This window comes from Macaca fascicularis, chromosome 5 (assembly GCF_037993035.2).
Source record: "Macaca fascicularis isolate 582-1 chromosome 5, T2T-MFA8v1.1".
In the NCBI taxonomy this organism is placed as follows: domain Eukaryota; kingdom Metazoa; phylum Chordata; class Mammalia; order Primates; family Cercopithecidae; genus Macaca; species Macaca fascicularis.
In genome coordinates this window covers 50,261,474-50,282,663 of record NC_088379.1, presented here as the reverse complement: position 1 = coordinate 50,282,663, position 21,190 = coordinate 50,261,474, and the positions used below count along the sequence as shown (strand labels likewise).

The 21,190-nt window shown below is 41.0% G+C and overlaps 1 protein-coding gene across 7 annotated transcripts in view; it reads left to right on the top strand.

The window, feature by feature from the left end:
• Nucleotides 1-21,190, top strand: part of GPAT3 (glycerol-3-phosphate acyltransferase 3) — a 70,416-nt gene that overhangs the window by 5,613 nt on the left and 43,613 nt on the right. For 6 of the 7 annotated variants that reach the window (XM_045392369.2, XM_065545001.2, XM_074039774.1 and 3 more), the window contains one exon: nt 2,758-2,824. In XM_045392369.2, the coding sequence (XP_045248304.1) occupies nt 2,758-2,824 (67 nt within the window). Of the gene's footprint in view, nt 1-2,757; nt 2,825-3,093; nt 3,204-21,190 lie in introns of those variants that run through there. The other variant, XM_045392370.2, reaches the window with a different exon arrangement.

The window sequence follows — 21,190 nt, the reverse complement described above, 5'->3', positions numbered from 1 at the left end:
GGAAGCTAGAGGTTCAAGATCGAGGTGTCAGCAGGTTTAGCCTCATTCTGAGGCCTCTCTCCTAGGCTTGCATGTGACTACCTTCTAGCAAGAAGGTGTGGTATCCTCACATGGCCCTTTCTGTGCTCACATCCTTGTGTCTATTTGCGTGTCCAAGTTTTCTCTTCTTACAAGGACATCAGTCAGATTGGATTAGGGCCCACCCTGAGGGCTTCTTTTTAACGTAGTCACCCTTTGAAGACCCTATCTGTAAATATAGTCACATTCTGAGGTACTGGGGGTTAGAGCTTCAACATATGAATTTTAGAGGGACATAATTCAACCCATTAACAGGCACAGAATACCAGCATTTTCCATCACATGAGCATGGAATAATAGTTCTAGTCTAAGGTAACTACTATTTGTATAAAATAGAAAATCACTCGCCCACAATGAAAAAAAATGAGTCTGAAATGAACAATGATTGATTGTTTACAACATTTTATTTTAATTATATCTTTGGTTTACTTACAAATGATAATAGGCCCTGAAGCTTTAAGTGAAGAACTATGAAAACAGTTACTTCAGTTGAGAAAAGCTGAGTGGTATTAGTCCAGAGTTTGAGAACTCGTGCACTAAATCTGCAAAAGATAACAGGATGCAATCAGATTAAGACTGAGTCTTATGATTTAGTCACTTGTCACTGGAAGCTGGAAAGACTGGCCTCTATTTATAGGCTGTTTTCTAAGTGCAAATGGCATGTTCTTGTTTGGCTCTGTGGGTTGTTTTGAAGGGTCCTGACGTAGTCAGATATCATGCGTTACTCCCTGACCTTGATGTACGTTTTAGGTTATTTATTCTCTATCAGTTACGTTCTTATTTGAAAAAATTTTTAACCTCTCGTCAACAAACTCTTTTGAGCCTAGCAATAACTGAGGTTTTTGACTTGGCCTATTAATAAATCTGTCTCTGGGCTGGGTGCGGTGGGTCACACCTATAATCCCAGCACTTTGGGAGGCTGAGGCATTTGGATCACCTGAGGTCAGGAGTTTGAGACCACACTGGCCAACTTAGTGAAACCCCATCTTTACTAAAAGTACAAAAATTAGCTGGGCTTGGTGGTGGGTGCCTGTAGTCCCAGCTACTTGGGAGGCCGAGGCGGAAGAATCACTTGAACCCGGGAGGCGGAGATTGCAGTGAGCCGAGATCATGCCATTGGACTCCAGCCCGGGCAACAAGAGCGAAACTCCTTCTCAAAAAATAAAATAAAGTAAAATAAAATAAAATACGATATAAAATGGTAGCTCACTCCTGTAATCTCAGCACTTTGGGAGGCTGAAGCCAGTAGATTGCTTGAGCTCAGGAGTTCAAGTACAGTCTGGTTGACAAGGTGAAACCTGGTTTTTACAAAAAATCTAAAACTTAGCTGGGAGTGGTGATGCGGGCCTGTAGTTCCAGCTACTCAGGAGACTGAGGTGGGAGGATTGCTTGAGCCCAGGAGGTCAAGGCTGCAGCAAGCCCCTGTCTCAAAAAAAAAAAAAATTGTCTCTGCCCCTTCAAGGGTACTTATGTTCAATTATAATTATTACAATACTTTTTAGTGTAAGAGCCCTGGGGATTCTCTAGAATGAGAGACTTGAAAAGTTCACTAGCAGTTTTTGAACTATGATGTTAATAGTGAATAATTTGGGAAGTGTGTAAAAAATGTATAAAGAAAAAAAAAATCACATCCGGGTACATTTTTTTATTTCCTAGGTACCTTCAAAACAACACGAGAGTTGTTTTCCAGTTCTTAAATTCCCTAAAATCTGTAGATCTTCATAATTATAACATTTTCCTATGCATCTTCATAAGTAACCATGTGGACAGACGATTTTCTGTAGTTAATGATTTCTTTTTCTTTTTTTTTTTTTTTTGAGAGAGTCTCACTCTGTTGCCTAGGCTGGAGTGCAGGGGCCTGATCTCTGCTCACTGCAGCCTCTTGCTCCCTGGTTCAAGCAATTCTGCTTCAGCCTCCAGAGTAGCTCCAGCATGCATCACCATGCCTGGCTAATTTTTGTATTTTTAGTAGAGATGGGGTTTTGCCATGTTGGCCAGGCTAGTCTTGAACTCCTGACCTCAAATGATCCACCCTCCTGGGCCTCCCAAAGTGCTGGGATTACAGGCGTGAGCCGATCGTGCCTTAGTTAATGATTTCATCGAGTCCTTTCCAGCTTTCCAAGTCTGTGCTGCCTCTTTCTGCAAGCTTATTTCTGATGCATCTTTGAGTGTGTCCTACCCCTGAATGTCTAATTTGTTGTGAAAATACTTATACTTTATGCCCTACATTTTAGGCCCTTACATGTGTCATCTTGTTTAATGTGACAGCAACCCTATGGGATAGGATCTATTATCCTTATTTTACAATGAGGAAACAGAGGCCTATAGGGAATAAGTAATTTTAAACCCAGACATTCTTGATGCCGTGACCTGTACTCATGCCCCCCATGCTTCACAGCCTTCTCAATGAGTAATTTATCAGGACACCCATGCATGTGAGGTGGTTGAGAAAGGGTAAATATTGTCCTTCCCACATTTTATTAGGGCATTATCAGTAACTGATATAAAAGTATACTTGGGACTTGGAATACTGCTATATCAGAGATTCACTGGAGTTATCTCTTTAGTTCAGATACTGTCACAGCTTGATGTGTAATTTCACTTGTGTATAATATGGTTGAAGTATTTTATGTTGTGTCTGTGGGACAGTTTAAATTAGTATTTCTTGTTTTTGAACAGTGGGCCACAATACGAATTGAAAAAGGAACCCCAAAGGAGTCGATTCTTAAAAACTCTGCTTCTGTTGGTAAGTTTTCCTTTTCATTATGATTGTTACCATATTCAAATTGCGTAGATGTAAACCTACCCAATTTGAACTTGAAATATGCAGAGAGCAGTATGTTCTATAGGCTTTGGATCTTTCATAATTCTGTCAGTGTAAAATAGCAGCTGCCTGAGTTTTCATGGACTTTTTATTATAAAGGTGGTAATATGTGTTAGCTCCTCTATGTGTTCTTATAGGTATTGTTTTCCTTTCTAAGGGCATGCATTTGAAGATGGCTGTCCATGGTTTTAAAGATGTAGTCAATGGCCAAAAGAAAAAAGAAAAAGAAAAAGGCTAATGGGAGTTCCTGCGAGTTAAAACCTATTATTGAGGTTTCATTAACCAACTTGTGATTCTCAAAGTATGTTCCTCAAAATACTCTTTTCTGATGAAGGCTGATTGGTAATACATGAAATAAAAAATAATTTTCTTGTGAAATAAGCTTAGGAATCATCACATACTCCACTTTCCTTTTGGAGAGTCTATTGCATACTAATAAAGGCTCAGAAAAGTCCTGCAATAAAGAAACATGCTTGACCAGGTGCAGTGGCTCACGCCTGTAATCCCAGCACTGTGGGAGGCTGAGGCGGGCAGATTGCTTGGGCTCAGGAGTTCAAGACCAGCCTGGGCACATGGTGAAACCCCGTCTCAACAAAAAATACAAAAATTAGCTGAGTGTGGTGGTGCACACCTGTAGTCCCAGCTACCAGGAGCGGGGCTGAGGTGGGAGGATTGCTTGAACCGTGGAAGTTGAGGCTGTAGTGAGCCGTGATCACACCACTGCACTCTGGCCTGGGCAATACAGTGAGACCTCATTTGGAAAAAAAAAAAGTCAAACTATCAAATACTTTATTGGAAGGAATTTATCTTCTGGAAGCTTTTCTAAAAGGAATTGTAGAAATTGTATTCTATATCGAGTTTTGGAAATAACAAAATATTTGACTGAAAACATTGGAGTATTTTTGTAAAATCAAATTATGATTTTCAAATGATTGAAGCAACTAGTAGAGCTTCATTGTGTATACTTAAACACCAAAATATTATCACCAATAACATTTTTACCAAGTCTGGATATTTCTGGCTATATTTTATCCTTTATAGCCAGATACCTTCTCTGAGATATAGCAGATCTATAATTTTAAAAAATTATTCTGAGTTCATTTAAAAATGTATGTCCTTATGATTTAAGGAAAGAACAAACTTTCTTGCTGGTTTTCTGTTGTGCTTGGTGAGACTGAGCTGTTGATCTTGAGTGAAAATCAGTGAGCCTTAATATATTGGGGTGATTGCGGTATATGTTTTGGGCCATGAATTTTAATTTAATTTAATTTTCTTATTTACATTAAATTAGTTAAATTTTCTGCTTTTGAGACAAAGTCTCACTCTGTCCCCGAGGCTGGAGTGCGGTGGCGAGATCTTGGCTCACTGTAACCTCTGCCTCCCAGGTTCAAGCTATTTTCCTGCCTCAGCCTCCTGAGTAGCTGGGACTACAGGCGTGTGCCACCATGCCCAGCTAATTTTTGTGTTTTTAGTAAAGATGGGGTTTTACCATGTTGGCCAGGCTGGTCTCAAACTCCTGACCTCAAGCGATCCTCCCACCTCAGCCTCATAAAGTGCTGGGATTACAGGGCATCAGCCATTGCACCCGGCCAGGCCATGAGTTTTAAAGGACACAAACTATTTCAATTTGGCAGGTGATGGGATTAAAAAATCAGTAGATGAGAGGGTCCAGTAGCATGGGTTTAGTTTTTTTTTTTTTTTTTGCCTATGCAGAAATGAGAACTTTTTTAATATTTATACTTAGTGGATTACTATTTTTATTGCAATCTTTGTCAAACATCTGCTTTTTCTGTTTTTGATCTTTGTCTTTTCCATGGTATCTCCAGGAAAGAATGGAAGTGAACAGGAGGAGAAAATAGAAATCATAATATTTTAGAGTAATGCTGATGCCTGCAAAATTTGTCGTATTTCATTCAGAGTGTCTGCCCTTCCTTGTAGCCTGTGAAATTGGAAATTGACTCTCATAGTTATTGAACAACTGCAACATGTAGGGTTGACAAAGGATCCAAAGTTGATTAAGACATGGTCCCTGTGGGGAGATAGGCATTTCACAGACCACTGTGATAAATACTGAAATAGGTGCATAAGCAAAGGACAGCGTGAGATCTCATTTCGGCTCTGATATGTACTGCTTTCGTCTCTGCTAATTCCACAACTGTGCATGGTATGCAACTCTGCTCCCCTCCTGACTTGGTGCTTGGGTATCCAGGGGTACTTAGTACCAGGGGTATTAAGTAAGGGGTGTGTGCCCTGTTGATACATACTAGTGTTTGGAGTCATCTGAGAAGTAGTGTCACAATCCTAGACAGACTGATAGAGGGTGATGATGAAACATTGAGTACTTGTGTTCTTGGCTGGTGCAGTTTTTGGCCTTGAGAGCACCACGTCTCTGTATCAAAGTTTAGGCAAGGGTCACAGGCAGGCCAAGGACCCCAGGAGTGTGGGTACAATTTTGAGATGTGTCTAAATGATATAGTCCTGAAAATAGATTTTGAGGAGCTGAGAGGGAGAGTTATGCTTATTTTCTGCACTGAAAAACTTCCTTCTGCTGCTCTTTCATTTAGTGAAACACACTTTTTTTTTTGAAATGCATTTCAAGTCTCCCCAGTTAAATCCCTCTTGCATTGTATTTCTTCTGTGCTTTTATTGAATAAGCCAATTGAAAGGTGAGCCTAGGCAAATTATTAACTGTGGTTAAATAATTCTCTTCTGTCTTTGGTCATATTCTGCTGTGTCTTTTATTTAAAAGCTATTTAATTTGTTGAGCTTCAGATATGATTATGGGTAAATCTTGTTAAGAAGTCATGTTATTGTACTTTCACCTTCCTCTTCTTCTTCCTTTTTTTTTTTTTGAGATGGGGTCTGGCTGTATTGTGCCAAATTCCTGGCCTCAAGCAGTCCTCCTGCCTCAACCTCCCAAAGTGCTGGGATTACAGCCATGAGCCATAGTGCTGGGCCGTACCTTACTCTTCTAAGCTTAAGGACTTTTCCTCATTGTTAACACAAAAAAGGGTAAATCTTTTTCCCCACTTCAAGTAACTATTTTATTCTGAGCATTAAACTTCAGTGGAGAATATAGTTACCCTTCTACCCTAGTTTTGTCCCCTGAAAGCAGAAGTGCTAGAGCCACAGCATAGAAGGCTAGGACAAGAAAATACAAGAATAATGGCTTGTTTGCTTCTTTTTATCAGCTGTGCTTTTGTTGCTCCAGCCATAGGACAAATGCATCTCCTCGGACCCTGGGACTTGGTCTGACTGAGATCTTAGCAACTTTTATTTTAGCCTGTTTTAAATATACAAAAGATCGTTTGACTTTTAAGAGGCACCGGCCTTACTCTTTGGGCATCTCATTTTCAGGGATTATGATGCTGTTAGGTTTGAGTTTGAATTTGGTTCATAGCTTTGATAGTAATTGTGATTAATATTAGTAATTATGTAATTTTAGTGACTCAAGATGAATTCTACTCTAATTGCATTATGACACTAGGACATTTTGAATGATTACCATGAAAAGTCACCAAGCATGAATAAAGGCCTGCATTTACCTGGGAGTGAGTCATAAACACCACAAATACATAAAGGCGGTAGCTTGTCTTTTGGCATTGTTCCCTTAGAGGGTGATGCTGGCGTGACTCAGCATTGTTGGCCACAAAGTGCACACAACCACTGCAAGTCCTACACCATCCCCTGCTCCAGCAGCACTGCACACAAAGACTGTGGTTGCATGGCCTGCTGTTGATTTAGCCCCTGTGCTGAATTTCTCTCTGCCTTGTATCTCATGCCCCCAAGTCTCTTTTGCCCACCTAAACACTCAAAAAGGAGAAGGTACTAAGGTGAAACTTCTGTTGTTATACCTATTCAGAGAGAATTCAGGTTGCCTAACATGGCCCTCTAATTTTACTTTGGGAATTTTTTTCTGTGAGGCGATTGACTAACTACATGAAATCCTGTATACATTGGTTATATGAACATTAATAAAATCTTATACATTCACAGAAAAATATAGGATCATATTTTGTGACAGAAGTTTGAGAAATATGAAGTCAGGTGGGGTCATGCATGCCTATAGTCCCAGACACTTTGGAGGCTGAAGGGGGAGGATCTGGAGTTTGAGGGTAGCCAGGGCAAAATAGTGAGACCTATCTAAAAAAAAAAAAGAAAGAAATTTGAGGAATATTTTTATACACTTATTTTGTTTTGGGCAGGCCGTTTTTGATAGTCTAAATTAGCTAACTTAATTAATGGTGTACACTCTGAATACAAACCAGTATGTGTTGCCCTCAAGAATATGAAGTATAATGCATCTAATGGGGTTATCTTATTGATACAATACAGGAAGTTGTCATATATATATATATATATATATATATGAAACATGTATTAGTATGTGAAATATATAAACTTATATATATATGAAACATTATGTATTAGTATGTGAAATATATATTATTAATACATAATATATACATAATATATATTATTATTATTTTTAAGACCGTGTCTCACTCTATCACCCAGGCTAGAGTGCAGTGGTGCAATCTTGGCTCACTGCAACCTCTGCCTCCTGGGTTCCGGCAATTCTCTTGCTTCAGCCTCCTGAGTAGCTGGAATTACAGGGGTGCGCCACCACACCTGGCTAATTTTTGTATATATTTATTATTATTATTATTTTTTTGAGATTGAGTCTGGCTCTGTTGCCCAGGCTGGAGTGCAATGGTGTGATTCCGGCTCACTGCAACCTCTGCCTCCCGGGTTCGAGAGATTCTCCCACCTCAGTCTCCTAAGTATCTGGGATTACAGGCATGCACAACCACGCCTGGCTAATTTTTACATTTTTAGTAGAGATGGGGTTTCACCATGTTGGCCAGGATGGTCTCAATCTCCTGATTTCATGATCCACCCACCTAGGCCTCCCAAAGTGCTGGGATTACAGGCGTGAGCCACTGCACCCTGAGTTGTTAAACTCATTTTTGGGGGTTAAATTGATATTGTAAGCATAAAAAATAGAAAACCTCAACCAAATAAAACATTAGTAATCATTCAGCTAATGTTTATTCTGACAAATAGAACTAGTTATATATGAATGGAAGACAGGTACCTTCTTGAGGTGTGATTTGATGGTTATCTGCTCCAAAACAGCTCCATTCAGCCTGACCAGTGCCTGGAATTTAAACTTAAACCTATGGAACAAAAGAGTTTTTAATAAAAATACATTACCTCTTAGAGCTGGTTTTCTCAACCTCAGCACTACTGATACTTTGGATTGGGTAATTCTTTGTTGTGGGGAACAGTCCTGTACAATGTGAGATGTTCAGCAGTATCTCTGGCCTCTACCCAGTAGATGACAGACAGTAGCACACTCCCATTTGTGACAACCAACAATGTGTGCAGACATTGCCAGTTGTCCCCTGGGGGCACTTCTCTCTCTTTCCCTCATCCCACCCCTGCTCATTTGCGAATCACTGCTCCTAGAGAAGAATGCATTAGTGTATTGGTACCCACTATCGTTAGCATGATTTTAGTTTTCTAACAAGTAGGCCCTTGAAGGAGCAGAATTTGATTTCTACAGTTTTTGGTGGTTGATTTGGGGAAGAATGGAATGACAAAGTAAGGCATAGGTGGGGGTGGTTAGATGAGCAGCAGGGTTAGCAGATGGTAGAAGAGGAGGCAGGTTCCTTAAGGAAAGGTAGAAGCAGACAAAGAAATCTTCCTTCAAACTTTGCCTCATAATCTAATGAGAACATACTGGTCTATTTTGGAGGGACCTTTACTTTAAAATGGATTAGAGACTGGCATATAACTGTGCTTTATGGACTGAATGTCTATGTCCCCCCTCCCTAAATTGATATGTTGATATCCTAACTCCCAAAGTGATGGTATTAGGAGGTGGGGCCTTTGGGAGGTAATTAAGTCATGAAGGTAGAACCATAATGAGTGGGATTCGTGCCCTTGTAAATAGGGGCCCCAGGGAATTGTGTAGCCCCTTCCACCGTGTGAGGACACAGTGAGAAGATAGCCATCTGGAAATCGGAAAGAGAGCCCTCACCAGAACCTGACCCCACTGGCCCCCTGATCTTAGACTTCCAGCCTCCAGACCTGTGGGAAAATAAATTTCTGTTTTTTGTAAGCTACTCGGGCTATGGTACTTTGTTATAGCAGCCTGAAGTGACTAAGGCAGTGCTGTAAACCTCTGAAACTAAATGACTTAGCATTTAACTTTGACCACTGATGAATGAGCAGGATGAAGTGGTTCTGGCAGGAAATGAGAAGGTAAAAGGTCAGATCAGGGCTATGGTCTTGTAACTGCATTGCGAAGTGATGGGTGTGAAGAGAGGGAAATAAGCCTTGAATCACAGAAAGGAAGGCTCCCATCTAAGGAAACGAGCTAGGACATTCATAAAATGTCTTGAATTATTTTTTAGATTGTTTTTCTTTTCAAATAGTAGTAACAACATGGATAATATTCCTGTGCCTTACCTCTATTTTCAGTGAAACTAGTTTTAAAATTTTCTGTCTCTAGCACTAACTGCTGAAGTTCTGGTTGGTGATTTAGCTGTATTAGTCCAAAGCCCCTCAGCAGCTTGGAAGAGGGTACTTGCATCTCAGAGTTGTGGAGGTTTGAAAAGGTTGAGTGAGAACTGAGATTCAAAGATTATTTGAGGTCTGGTGCAGTGGCTCACACCTGTAATCCCAACACTTTGGGAGGCCAAGGCAGGTCGATTGCTTGAGCCCAGCGGTTCAAGACCAGCCTGGGCAACATGGTGAAACCCCGTCTCTACAAAAACTACAAAAAATAGTCAGGCATGGTGACTCAGGAGTCTGAGGTGGGAAGGTCTCTTGAACCTGAGAGGTCAAGGGTGCAGAGAGCTGAGATCGCACCACTGCACTCCAGCCTGGGCGACAGAGTGAGAGCCTGTGTCAAAATAAATAAACAAAACAAAACAAAATAAAATAAAATAAAATGAAATGAAATATTTGAGAGTGAGAAGATAATAGGATCAGACAATAGTCCCTTATAGTCAGCTCAAGAATACATAGCCTTTTATTTATTTATTTAGGGAGACAGGGTCTCCCTCTGTTGCCTAGGCTAGAGTGCAGTAGTAAGGACCACTATTTACTGTAGCCTTGACCTCCCAGGCTCAAGCTGTCCTCCCACCTCATCCTCCTAAGTAGCTGGGAGACCACAGGTATGCACTACCAAGCCTGGCTAATTTTTTCCTTTTTGCAGAGGCAGGGTCTCATCATGTTGTCCAGCCTGGTCTGTAACTCCTGGGCCCAGGTGATCCTTTCGCCTTGGCCTCCCAAAGTGCTCGGATTAAAGGCTGCCTGCCTTATTTATTTAGGGAAGTTCTCTTCACTGTTGACAGGAGCAGACCTCTTAGCCAGTATCTACCGCACTGAAAATCCAGCTTGTCATTTTAGAAGTATTTCCCAAACCAGGCTCCCCACCCTCTGTATATCTCCTGGTCTCTTTATCTCCCAGAGAAAAATCCCAATTAAAACTCCAAAGCTTCTTTATTTTGTTTCTATCTTTTAGGCAAGAACCTGTCAATAATAGTAATCATAGTCACCACCATTTGTTAAATATTGGCCCCACTCTTCCAAATTATTTATTATATATGAGGGGGTCTTGTTAACCATCATTTTACTTGCTCTACATTGCATGGCTGGTCAAAGGCAGCTTGAAAAGAATCCCAGTTTGTCTGTTCTACTCAAAAGCCCCTGTTACCACTTCCTACTACTCTCTTACTATGCCTTCCTTACTAGCTCCTCTGGGCCATACTTTCTGATTCTCCTTTTGATGTTTAAGGTGACTCTTCTACACATGGAATGGAAGCTCCCTCTTCTTTTCTTTTTTTTTTTTTTTTTGAGATGGAGTCTTGCTCTGTCACCTAGGCCGAAGTGCAGTAGCGTAATCTCGGATCACTGCAACCTCTGCCTCCCAGGTTCAAGTGATTCCCCTGCCTCAGCCTCCTGAGTAGCCAGGATTATAGGCGCACGCCACCATGCCTGGCTAATTTTTGTATTTTTAGTAGAGACTGGGTTATGCCATGTGGCCAAGCTGGTCTTGAACTCCTTATCTCAGGTGATCCACCTGCCTTAGCCTCTCAAAGTGCTGGTATTACAGGTGTGAGCCACCGTGCCTGGCCTCCTCTTCTGAGAATTGGCTTTGTCACTGTGATATAATAAGAAATATGTATTGGACTTCTGCTCCCTCTCCCTTTCCTGGTACATAGGTCCTAAAACCTTTGGCATCTCTGCAGTGATAAGTGATAGTATCTTTGTATATGCTGTTGAGATGACTGGTGGCTGGAAGCTCCTGGATAGCCTCAGGATGGTGGCTGATTTCCAGGGGAGCCAAACATGTGATTAGAGGGTTGGAACTTTCAGCTCCCCTCCATATTGCTCCCCAAAGGGCAATGGTTTAATCGATCATGCTGATATCCTGAAGCCTCCATAAAAACTCAAAAAGACAGGGTTTAGAGAACTTCCAGGTTGTTGAACACATCCAGCTGCCTGGTGGGAGGTGCACCCCAGCTTCATGGGAACAGAGGCTTCTGTGCTAGGGACCCTTCTGAACCTTGTCGTCTGTGCAGTCTTCATCTGGCTGTTCATTTGTATGCTTTAAAATATCCTTTGTAATAAATCAACACTAGTAAGTAAAGTGTTTCCCTGAGTTCTGTGAGCCATTCTAGCAAATGACTGAATCTGAAGAAGGGGCTATGGGAACCCTCAATTTATAGCTGGTAGATCAGAAGTACCAAAGGCTTGGACTTGCAGTTGACACCTGAAGTGGAGGTGCTCTTGTGGTCTTGTAGAACTGAGCCCTTCATTTGTGGGATTTGACTCTTAACTCCAGGTAGATAGTGTCAACATTTAGTTGAATTATGGGACATCTAACTGGTGTTGAAGAATTGTTTGGTGTGGGAGAAAAACCCACACATCTGGGGTCACAGGAGTGTTCTGTGTTGTGGTGAGAGTATAGTAGAAGAAAAGTCAGTCTGTTTTTGTCTTGTTATGTAGTCACTTACCAGGAAGCTCATGACAGTTTGTCCTCAAGTCGTCAATGACATTTTTGAAGAAACAAATCTATTGAGAATGTTTAGCATTACAATCAAAGATACTCTACATAAATGCCAAACCACAAGGCTGACATTTTAAGTGAACTGATGGTTCATTTGACAGTGGAGTTTTATGAATGCTTCTGTGTTGTGGGATTTCTTGTTTAATCAAATTAGCTGTGTCCAAATCAACAGAGTTAATGTGTGCTGCCAGCCAAGATGTGGGTCAACTGTGTGTTGAGTGAGTTGTTAAAATGTTAGTCATTAAAATGGAACTCTGTTGAGACCATTCTGGCCAACATGGTGAAACCCTGTCTTGACTAAAATACAAAAAAATAGCTGGATATGGTGGTGCACAGCTGTAATCCCAGCTACTTGGGAGGCTTAGGCATGAGAATCGCTTCAACCCAGGAGGCGGAGGTTGCAGTGAGTCGAGATTGCACCACTGCACTCCAGGCTGGGTGACACAGTGAGACTCAGTCTCAAGAAAAAAAAGAAAAAGAAAAAGAAAAAAAAAAAAAAAAAAAGAGGAACTCTGCCTGTTGTTCTCAACACTGGTTTTTTTTTTTTTTTTTTTTTTAGTGCTAACTGACAACTAACTGATTAGTGTCCACAGCTCCACCCCCACCCCCATTTAGGCATCAAAATTCACAGTTAATTATGTGGCTAATACTTATATTTGGGGTTAAAATTTTCCTATTTTATAATCAGCATTGATTATTTTGTAAGTTTTTGGAGAACTACTGGAATATGTAATGATGAAAAAAGAAATAGATTTTCTCATCTACCTTTCTCAAAAAAAAAAAAAAGTAAATTTATTACTTCTAGCCTGGTATTTTTCTTTTTTCTTTTTTTTTTTTTTTTTTTGAGACCGAGTCTTGCTCTGTCACCCAGGCTGGAGTGCAGTGGCGCGATCTCGGCTCACTGCAAGCTCCGCTTCCCGGGTTTATGCCATTCTCCGGCCTCAGCCTCCCGAGTAGCTGGGACTACAGGCGCCCGCCACCTCGCCCGGCTAGTTTTTTGTGTTTTTAGTAGAGACGGGGTTTCACCGTGTTAGCCAGGATGGTCTCGATCTCCTGACCTTGTGATCCGCCCGCCTCGGCCTCCCAAAGTGCTGGGATTACAGGCTTGAGCCACCGTGCCCGGCCTAGCCTGGTATTTTTCTTAGTCCACTCAGGCTGCTATAACAAAATACCATAGAGTGGGTGGCTTATAAATAACAAACATTGATTTTTCACAGTTCCGGAGGCTGGAAAGCCCAAGATCAAGGCCCAGCTTCCTATTTGTACAGGTTTGTACAGAGCTATCCTTTTGCTGTAACCTCACATGATGAGGGGAGTGAGGGATCTTTTTAGAACCTTTTTTTTTTTTTTTTTTTTTTTTTGAGACAAGTCTCGCTTTGTCGCCCAGGCTGGAGTGCAGTGGCTCAATCTTGGCTCACTGCAAGCTCCACCTCCCAGTTTCATGCCATTCTCCTGCCTCAGCCTCCCAAGTAGGTGGGGACTACAGGCGCCCACTACCACACCAGGCTAATTTTTTGTATTTTTAGTAGACGTGGGATTTCACCGTGTTAGCTAGGATGGTCTCGATCTCCTGACCTTGTGATGCACCCACCTTGACCTTCCAAAGTGCTGGGATTACAGGTGTGAGCCACCACGCCTGGCCTAGGACCTTTCTTATAAGGGCAATAGTCCCATTCATGAAAGCTTCACCCTCATGATCTAATTACTTCTCAGAGGTCCCACCTCCAAATACTCTGACATTGGGGATTAGGTCTCAACACATTAGTCTTGGCAGATACGAACATTTAGTCTATAGCAGTACTTTTAACTTGGTTTTAATAACTGAGAGATGCTAGCAGAAAATTACTCAGTTATAAAAAAAAGGGGAGGGGTGCAAATTATTCTGTTACAAATATACAAACCATGTAGAAATGGGAATATTGAAGTTACCTTTATTTTAGTAAAGCTTTTGATTCTATTGTAATCCCAAGTAACAGGGTCAGCAAATCCATTCTGCCTGTTCCCTTGCCATCATCCTGGCAGACATCACTAGTTGATGAAGTCTGACTCTAACTCAGGGGTATCCAGTCTTGTGGCTTCCCTGGGCCACGTTGGAAGAAGCAGAATTGTCTTGGGCCACACATAAAATGCACTAACACTAACAATAGCTGATGCGCTTTAAAAAATTGCAAAAAATTTCATAATGTTTTAAGAAAGTTTATAAATTTGTGTCGGGCCTCATTCAAAGTGGCCCGAAACAAATTTATATGCAGCCCATAGGCCATGGGTTGGACAAGATGCCCTAAACCGTGATATGGCCTCAGAACTCTTTCATGCAATCCAGCAGACAGCTTCTCATGTCTCACTGTTTTGGAGTTGGCCTTTGCACCACCTCTCATCTGGAGGATAGGTAGGGGTTCTCATGCTGTGTACCAGAGAGGGTCACTAACTGAGAGTTGGGGAACCTGTTGAGTAGCTGGGTTTTGGCATGCATTTGATTTTATTGTTTGAGGTAGTATTAATGAATTTGACATAATGTAAAGGGCAATGTAGTTGATTGGAGACTCTTAGAGTTTTAAACAATGTAGGAAACCGGATTTTAAAGCCATCTTGATTGGGTGTGGTGGCTCATGCCTGTGATACCAGCACTTTGGGAGACCGAGGCGGGTGGATCACCTGAGGTCAGGAGTTCAAGACCAGCCTGGCCAACATGGTGAAATCCCATCTCTACTAAAAATACAAAAAATTAGCTGGGTGTGGTGGTGCATTCCTGTAATCCCAGCTACTAGGGAGACTGAGGCAGGAGAATCACTTGAACTGAGGAGGCAGAGGTTGCAGTGAGCCAATATCATACCACTGCACTCCAGCCTAGGCGACAGAGCAATACTCTGTCTCAAAAAAAAAAAAAAGTCATCTTGATAGTTTTGATGAATGAGCCATCAGAGAGCAGAACTACTTTCAAGATTGTTTACCCATAGATGATGCTCTAAAATGGCATTAAAAAAACTGGGCTGGGTTATGTGATAAAGGCGTGCCACATAATGGCAGAGGCAGAGGTTTAGACAACCAAAAGGTGAAAAACAAGGCAAAACATAGAACCTAAAAAGATGCGGCAATGCATATCAGAACCAGCACGTTCAACTACACAGCCATGACTGAACCACTCACCCTGGTTTCCGCATGCAGTATGAAAGGAGATCATTTTGGATGGGGGACATTGGAAAATGTTTTTTGGTGGATATGTTGGTGTTGAAGCGGCCATGTGGAGATGGATTGGGATTAAATAAAGTGAGAAGACTGTCTAAACTGGAGGGATGAGGGAATAGCTTAATTAGCAATGGGAGTGTATTTAGTTTAAAGAAGGGACAAAACATAGAAATAAAGTTGTAGGTAGGCAAGATTGGGTTCTGGAGGCCCTAAAAACAAAGCAGCTTGGCTTTGATGTAAAAGCATAGATAAACCTAGGTTTACTGTTCATATTAAGGGTGGTAAAGAGGAAATTCTGAAGCCTAAAAAAATGGTTAAGAGATCTGTGAATCTGTTAAATGAGATCTGTGAAGGCTGATTACTGAATTTAGAGAAAAACCAAGGGATGACTCATATTAAGTTGGTTAACTAAGTTGGAAAGAGGAAGCAAACCCACGGTTTCTCAAATTCTTAAGAGGTGGAACCAAAAGATTGGCTTAAATGGAAATAAAAGAATTAATATTGTATATAAGAAAAAACTTCTTGTTAGCAAAAACTGATTAGAAAACTGGACCAGATTAACAGGTAGATTATATGAGATCTTTTACAAGTAGGATAAATAGTTTAGAATTTTGGGAGAGGTGTAAGTTACATAACAAAGCTCTTTTCATTTTCTTAACAGTGCCTGGCCATCTTGGTTGTAAAACACCTCTATAAAAATTTTAAATGTCTGTTTATTTTTAAATCCTTCTTTAGGCAGTGTTTATAATTGTGGGACTATCTCATGTGGATTACTTAGTATATAGCAGATAAAGCAGGAAAGTTTTTTTTTTTTTTTTTTTTTTTTTTTTTTTTGGTGATGGAGTCTTGCTCTGTCCCCCAGGCTAGAGTGCAGTGGCCCAATCTCTACTCACTGCAACCTCTGCCTGCCGGGTTCACGTGATTCTCCTGCCTCAGCCTCCCAAGTGGCTGGGATTACAGGCACATGCTGCCACGCCCGGCTAATTTATTGTATTTTAGTAGAGATGGGGTTTCACTGTGTTGCCCAGGCTGGTCTCGAACTCCTGAGCTCAGGCAATCCGCTTGCCTCGGCCTCCCAAAGTGCTGGGATTACAAGTGTGAGCCACTGCGCCCGGAGAAAGCAGGAAAGTTCTTCATCAGTTCTTTTAATCTGCCAGCGAGTATCAACAATCCTTTCATTCTCCTTTGCCTTTTCTTCTTTCTCTAAAAGGTTTTGGTAATGGAATTTCCCGTTTTTCTCTGTCATCTCACTGAAGCTCCTGGGACCCATGCATTCTCATATGAACAAAAAGATGAGGGGGGCAGGTGGCAAGGCATGCTTTGTACACAGAAGGCTGGGGAGATGGAAGTAGATAACAGTGCTTCTGTTTGTTGAGAACAGGCTTTTGGGCTCAGAGAAAGGAGACAGCCAATTGGACTTGTGATTAGACAGAATCCTTTTCTTGGGTTGGAGTAGGAAAAAGCCATTGATGTCTGGATGCCCAGGGAGCAGGCAAAACCTTCAGGCAGGAGCTTTGGTCTTTGTGAGGCAGCCTCAGAATAGTATAGTGGAGGCTCCACTGTGGATCCCCTTCACTGACTTTTCTAGACCGGGTGCCTGGTGTTCCTGCTCTCTTCCTCAAAGCTCTGTTTTGTTTTGTTTTTTTCCCAAAGATTGGGCTGGTGAAAGAAGAGCTTTGATTGCCTAGAGGCCCATCAAGTTTCCAGAAGGTCCCTCAGGGAGCAAACCAGTAGACCTTTACATCTTCTGTAATTTCTGAGGAACAGCTGGTGAACAAGAGCAAGAGGAAAGTGCGATGTGGCCTGATTTTCACCAGTTTGAGCCTCAGCATTTCTCCCTGGGGTGGGTGGGCGTTGCCTCTGAACTTCTCTGGTATGGTGCCCAGGCAGCCCATACCTGCTCATTTCTTATTTATTTTTGTTTAAATTTTTTTTTTTTAATTTAAGTGACATCACGGTCATACGTACCTGCTTATTTCACCTGAGAAATAGGAGTGGACCCTGAAGCATGAGGATGCAGGGGATACTGAGGACAGATTTTTGTGGGTGGGATACTTTGGCCCCTTTACCTTTGAGTATCTGGGAAAAAGCACTCTATGCAGAGGACTGCAACTTGGAGGAATACTGGTGATACAGTTTGGATGTGTCCCCGCCCAAATCTCATGTTGAAATATAATCCCTGGTGTTGGAGGTGGGGCCTGGAGGGAGGTGATTAGATCACAGGGGTGGGTTCTTATGAGTGGTTCAGCACCATCCCCGTGGTACTGTCCTCATGACAGTGAATGAGTTCTCACAAGATGTAGTTATTTAAGTGTGTGGTACCTCCCCTCCTTCTCTCTCTTGCTCCTGCTCTGGCCATGTGATGTGCCTGTCCCTGCTTTTGCCTTCTGCCATGATTGTAAGTTTCCCGAGGCTTCCCCAGAAGCAGATGCTGCCATGCTTCCTGTACAACCTGCAGACCCGTGAGCCAATTAAACCTCTTTTCTTATAAATTACCCAATCTCAGGTATTTCTTTATAACAATGTGAGAACAGACTAATACAACTAGCATCAGGCCTTTATAAGAAGTTAATGTATTTTGGAGACAGTGTATAAACATAGCAAATGACACCCTTCTTCAAGTTATTAGAGAAAACAGCACAATGGGGGGTGATTTCTAGTATCCTTTTGCAACCAGCAGTATTCTCTTGGTTTAAGTGGAGAGAAACTGATAATGAATTCCAGAGGCTATCATTTTAATATAACAAAACAGAATTTTTTGAAAAAAGGAGATTAATGCCAGAAAGAGATTACAGGCTTTGGCTATGTGTAATTAATAACATGCTTGGTAGAATATGTAAAGTACTTAAAGTCTTTGCAAGGTGTAAGTGCATGTTCCTTTTTTTTTCAAGATTGGCAAGCTGTTTATTTGTTGATATCTGTCAGTGTATCATTTATATCCCTTCTTCTTCTTGCCTCTGCAATGACGTTGGCACAAATGTGCTAAAATAAAACAACATCCTCGTTTTCACTGACTCATTGTCCAAATCAGTGAGTTTACTTGCCAGTGTGTAGGCCGACCCACATGACCTCCCACAAATAATATCAAGTGTGTGGTGTGAGCAGGGATTGCAAAATTAGAGCATGTGCTGGTATTCAGCATCTGATGTTCCACTGGCGTCCTGTACAAAAAGTATAAGCCCAACAGTGCTAATCGATAAAGAAGCATGTGTATCAGGGTTTGTGTGAAGGAGAGTTAAAAACAGGCATTTTGTAATTGAGAAAGATAACATAAATAATGTCCTTTTTCTTCCCTTTTTGGGTTAAAAAAAAAAAGAAAGAGCATTGCCTTGCCATTCCATCCTTATCTCCATAGGACAAGGCATCTATCATGTTCTTTAATATAAGCCTGATTTAATTTTAGAAATTTGGAAATGATATTTCATAAGTTTGATATAAATTGGTCATTTTTTGGTCTTTGCTTATAATCATTTAAGACAACCCCTTATGTAATGAATGGAGTCATGAGCTCAAGGAAAATAAGAAACAAGACAATAGAGTTCTACTGATGTGAAAACTGAGAATGATTTCAGGGAAAGGGGCATCTGGTAGAAGAAATTGTAAGCAAAGGCAGGAGGTTAGGAGACCCTAGGAGATATTAGACACCCAATAACTGATTTCTAGTTATTATATATATATTATATAGTTTGGCTGCAGCTAGAAGGCATGAAGATGAGTTGGGCATGGATGGACTTGAGATTGAATATGCAGCTTTACATTAAATCCTAAAAGGCTTTAAGTGAATGCCAGGCTATGAAATTCATTCCTGAGAGGAGGAGATCACAAAGTTTTGAAAAGATGAATCTGGCAGTTTTATGAAAGTGGGATTAGACAGGATGTGTGTGGGGGAAGTGGAGAAAGGAGGCGTAGTAGACAGGAGGACATTGTAGAAGATAATGGGGGCTTGAACCAGAGCAGTGGCATTGGTGGAGTTTCCTAGCAGCCGTATAATAATGTGAGCCTGGGGAAGAAGTCAGGACTATAGGTACGTATTTGGGAGTTATTTGCAGAGGGTGAAAGTTGTAGATTTAATGAACTCACAGAAAGTGAAAGACATTTACAAGGGCTGGAGAAAAATTTATAGAAAAGGGGCAGGAAGAGATGAATGAATGAGACAAAGATCAACGAGGAAAGAGAATAAGAGCAGAGAAAATGGAAACAGAGAGAGAGAGAAAGAGATAGAGATAGATAGAGATAGATAGATAGATAGATAGATAGATAGATAGATAGATAGATACTTCTAACTATATATATATATTCTCTCTCTCCTCATTCTTCTGTCCACTGCTACTCTTGTGGGCTATATTTTTCTCCCAAGAATAATAGAAGTTGTCTACCAACTCCTCTTCAGAAACAAAAGTATTGAATGTCTTATCTGTAAACTGTGCTTTTCTGTGAGTTAATAACACATATGAGGCGGGGGATTATTAGGGGCTTCTAAAGCTAACACAGAAATTAAGTATTTTATGTAAGATTTGGAATGAAAGGGTAACACTAGTTATCGGGAGAACCCACTCCTGATGGTTACATAGGTTCTTTTCTATTTCCTAGGTGTCTTGGCTGGTTTGAGAAATAAAGGGAAAGAGTACAAGAGACAGAAATTTAAAGCTGGGTGTCCGGGGGAGACATCACATGTTGGCAGGATCTGTGATATTCCCCGAGCAGTAAAACCAGCAAGTTTTTATTAGCGATTTTCAAAAGGGGAGGGAGTACACGAATAGGGTGTGGGTCACAGAGATCACATGCTTCACAAGGTAATAAACTATCACAAAGCAAGTGGAGGCAGGGCGAGATCACAGGACCACAGGATGGGGCAAAATTAAAATTGCTAATGAAGTTAGCAATTGTCATTGATAACATCTTATCAGGAAACAGGATTTGAGAGCAGACAACCTGTCTGACCAAAATTTATTAGGTGGGAATTTTCCTCCTCCTAATAATCCTGGGAGTGCTACAGGAGAACCAGGATTATTTCATCCCTTCCGCTTTGACCATAAAAGATGGCACGCCTTAAGGAGCTGTTCATAGGTCTACCCTCAGGGCGCATTCTCTTTCTCAGGGGTGTTCCTTGCTGAGAAAAAGAATTCAGCGATATTTCTCCTATTTGCTTTTCAAAGAGGAGAAATATGGCTCTGTTCCAGCCGGCTCACCAGCCGCCAGAAGTCTTACCTCTGATGTTCCCTGAACATCACTGTTATCCTGTTCTTTCTTCAAGATGCCCAGATTTCATATTGTTCAAACACACATACTCTACAAACAATTTGTGCAGTTTACACAATCACAGGGCCCTGAGGTGACATTTGTCTTCCTCAGCTTACAAAGAAAATGACAGGATTAAGAGATTAAAGACAGGCATAGGAAATCACAAGGGTGTTGATTGGGGAAGTGATAAGTGTCCATGAAATATTCACAATTTATGTTCAGAAATTGCAGTAAATACAGGCATAAGAAATTATAAAAGTATTAATCTGGGAAACTAATAAATGTCCATGAAATCTTCACAATTTTTGTTCTGCTGTGGCTTCAGCCGGTCCCTCTGTTCGGGGTCCCTGACTTCCTGCAACACTAGTTATGTGGAAGGCACCATAATCCAGTTTTACTTTGTTTCATCTTTACAATTCTGAGGACATGCTGAGCCATCAGACTGATGTTATTCTGGGAGGGCTAGTACTAGTGGACAAACGCACAAAGGATATGTGTGTGCAAGTTATTGTGTAAACACTTTAAATTTGGGTTTTACTCATCATTTTGAAAACATTTTAATTTTTTGCATAAGTAATAAACTCACATCGGTCAGAAATTATAGCAATTTAAAAACATACGCTTTAATATATGTAGCTTCCACTCCTATTACTGACTACCTCTATCCCAAGTTAGTTTCTTATGTATCTTTCTATTGTTTATTTATGCTATTACATCACAAACATGTTATTCTAATGCAAGTATTTATTATTTTCTTTTTTCTTTCTTTTTTTTTT